This window comes from Montipora capricornis, chromosome 2 (genome assembly GCF_036669925.1).
Source record: "Montipora capricornis isolate CH-2021 chromosome 2, ASM3666992v2, whole genome shotgun sequence".
NCBI classification, from domain to species: domain Eukaryota; kingdom Metazoa; phylum Cnidaria; class Anthozoa; order Scleractinia; family Acroporidae; genus Montipora; species Montipora capricornis.
This window is the reverse complement of record NC_090884.1, coordinates 35,494,417-35,496,916: the sequence shown is the minus strand read 5'-3', so window position 1 is coordinate 35,496,916 and position 2,500 is coordinate 35,494,417. Positions and strand designations below refer to the sequence as shown.

At 38.2% G+C, this 2,500-nt stretch overlaps 1 protein-coding gene across 4 annotated transcripts in view; it reads right to left on the bottom strand.

The window, feature by feature from the left end:
* Window positions 1-2,390, bottom strand: part of LOC138020001 (unhealthy ribosome biogenesis protein 2 homolog) — a 43,995-nt gene extending 41,605 nt beyond the window's left edge. For 2 of the 4 annotated variants that reach the window (XM_068867011.1, XM_068867004.1), the window contains exons 1-3: window positions 2,272-2,384; window positions 1,117-1,285; window positions 604-715 (exon numbers count right to left, since the gene is read on the bottom strand). In XM_068867011.1, the coding sequence (XP_068723112.1) occupies window positions 604-715; window positions 1,117-1,285; window positions 2,272-2,290 (300 nt within the window). In that variant the 5' untranslated portion in view covers window positions 2,291-2,384. Of the gene's footprint in view, window positions 1-603; window positions 716-1,116; window positions 1,507-2,271 lie in introns of those variants that run through there. The other 2 variants (XM_068866989.1, XM_068866997.1) reach the window with 2 other exon arrangements.
* Window positions 2,391-2,500: the final 110 nt, after the last annotated feature.

Below are 2,500 nucleotides of genomic sequence, written 5' to 3'. Positions count from 1 at the left end.
CACTCTAAGTTGATCAGAAGAAAAAAAGTCAAAGTCAACTGATGTTTTCAAGCATTCATCACTGTGACAGTATCAAGCTGATGTGCATTTGGAATGTCAGTTTTAAATGGCTCGTTTGACTTTCTTAGTCTGCTAGGATTAACAGTCCATGTAATTGATTGCGGTCAGAAATTCAAGTTTGTGCATGTACACATTTGGAAACGTCAGAGGAATCATCATGATTTTTTCTTCTTTTTTGTGGGTGGGGGGGGGGGGGGAAGGGGAGGGGGCGGGAATAGGGCAATCATGGTTTGCTGTGACTGATGCCTGGATAATGAGCTATATGTACAGTACTGTAATTCATGCTCTGTGAAATAGTTACTTTGGGATGATCCAAAAAAAAAAAATCATTTGATCCAAGATCACTAATCACAGTGCAACAAAGGAACTTATGAATCCAATCTGGGGAAGGATTCTTCAGTTAATGTGATGTACCATGATCTAAGTGATCTTGGATCCAATAAAGGATAATAATACTACATGTATTATCCTTTTTCGGATCATCCCAAAGAAACAAATCCCCTATGGTCTTCAATTCTCTGTGTTTAAAATAGACAGACTGACCTGAAGAAATAGTGGCTTGAGTGTGACAGAGATCCTTTCTTGGGAAATTTGGTCTTTGCTTTGTAGAACATGGAGGAGCAACTCCCACAAGCCACAGCACTCACTGACCTGACTGAAAAATAGGATAAATTTCCGTGTATACCAACTACTTTGATCTTCAAAATTCTTGGCTCAAGTAGACATTTCAAGAAAAAATCAGATTCTGCTCAAAGAGACACCTTCAAGAAGATGAGTAGGCCTCTCAATTTTAGGCCTTGCAGGAAACTTACCAATTTAACTTGTTAACAACAAAATTGTTTTTTGTTTTGAACAATAATTATTGTGATAACTTCAAAAGTTATTCTGATAACTTCAAAAGTTGAACTTCATGGTTCAGCTGTATATGAAAGATGCAGCACAATTAAGAGCATACTTTGATCACCTGCCTGTACGACAAATATAGTGTGAGTCATACCAACTTTTGGGCACAGCATCACGAGTGAATCCACACCCAAGGAATGTATGTGTACTTACAGGTTCTGATGGTCTTTTTTGCTTGCATTGATCAACTCTTGAATGATCCAATCAAGAAGAACTCGTTGCTTATTGGGTATCATACAGTCAATAGAATCCCATGCAGATCTAGCCAGTGACAGCTTTACTTTCCACGGCACAGAGGCATTTTGTAGCTTGGAATATACTCCTTTAAAATAAGTTTGTGTAGAAAGTTTATCTATCTTATTACAGTTAATCTTAAAACCCTCACAGCTCATTGGGAAAATCTCAAATCAACCAATGTTCCTATAGCTTCATCCCACTGTCTTGATGTCGAGTAGCACTCAAAGGTAAATTGACAGTTTTGCTTCAATCCTTTTCACTGTGATTCTCATTTCTCAAAGGTCAAGGCATTCAAGTTTTGAGACACTGTAAGAATCAAGGATCAAGAATTGAGGATCAACCAAAAGCTCAAAATCTCATTTTCTTATTATTGTTGTATACTTTACACTGGCAAATTTATTTTTTTATTTCATAAATTATGACAGTGTTTCCTTCACCAACTTCATCTGACAGTGTTCTGTTTTAAAGGACACTTGTAGCTCTTCAGTGTACAATTAAGGGTCAGGGAAAACTTAAGACAGAATGATATTAAGGTCACTGGGGATTGAACTGGAAACTCAGCTCTAAAAGAGGCATGCCAACCGAGGTTTGTCTCGCTGAACCAAATTTTTGTAATTACAGAAAGGGTAAGGTAGCCATATAGCACTAATGACAAAAAATCCCAATGAAATCCAACTAAGTATTAGCCCTGGTGTGGAAATGGGCCCACGCCAAGAAAGAATCTTAACCTGGTGGTTTGGTGATTAGATGCGGAGGTCGTGGGTTTCATTCCCACCAAAGATCAGAAATCTTGGCCTCAAAAAGCGAGATCGGACCACTGTCGCATACGAATTCGAACACGCCGAGATTTTTTAAAAAGCTAGGTTTTGGTTCTGAGGGCCAGTTTGGTCAACGGACAACGCAAAAAGAGGCCTTTTGAAAACCTACTAGCTGTGACAAGCATTAATTTTTATTTATCCCGAACTATAAAGCTAGTACACGTGGGAGAAAAGTCTACAACATTGAACAATCTAGCATTGCGGAACGTTGTGATCTTAAAATGTGACTACTCGAGAAGAAACACCAAAATACCTTTTTGTCCTGAATTCATGATTGAGAAAACGAGAACGCAGAAAGAACAAATAAAGCGACTTAAGAAACCCACATTATAGGAATATTTCGTCCGCCATATTGGAAAACGTAATTCGAGCAGGAGACTGGAAAAGAGTTTTACGACAAGTATGTTATGTACGCCTTATTGTAATGTCAAGTGAAGCTATGATCTTCGCAGTTATGAACGCAATTTTTACAATTGCGTAGA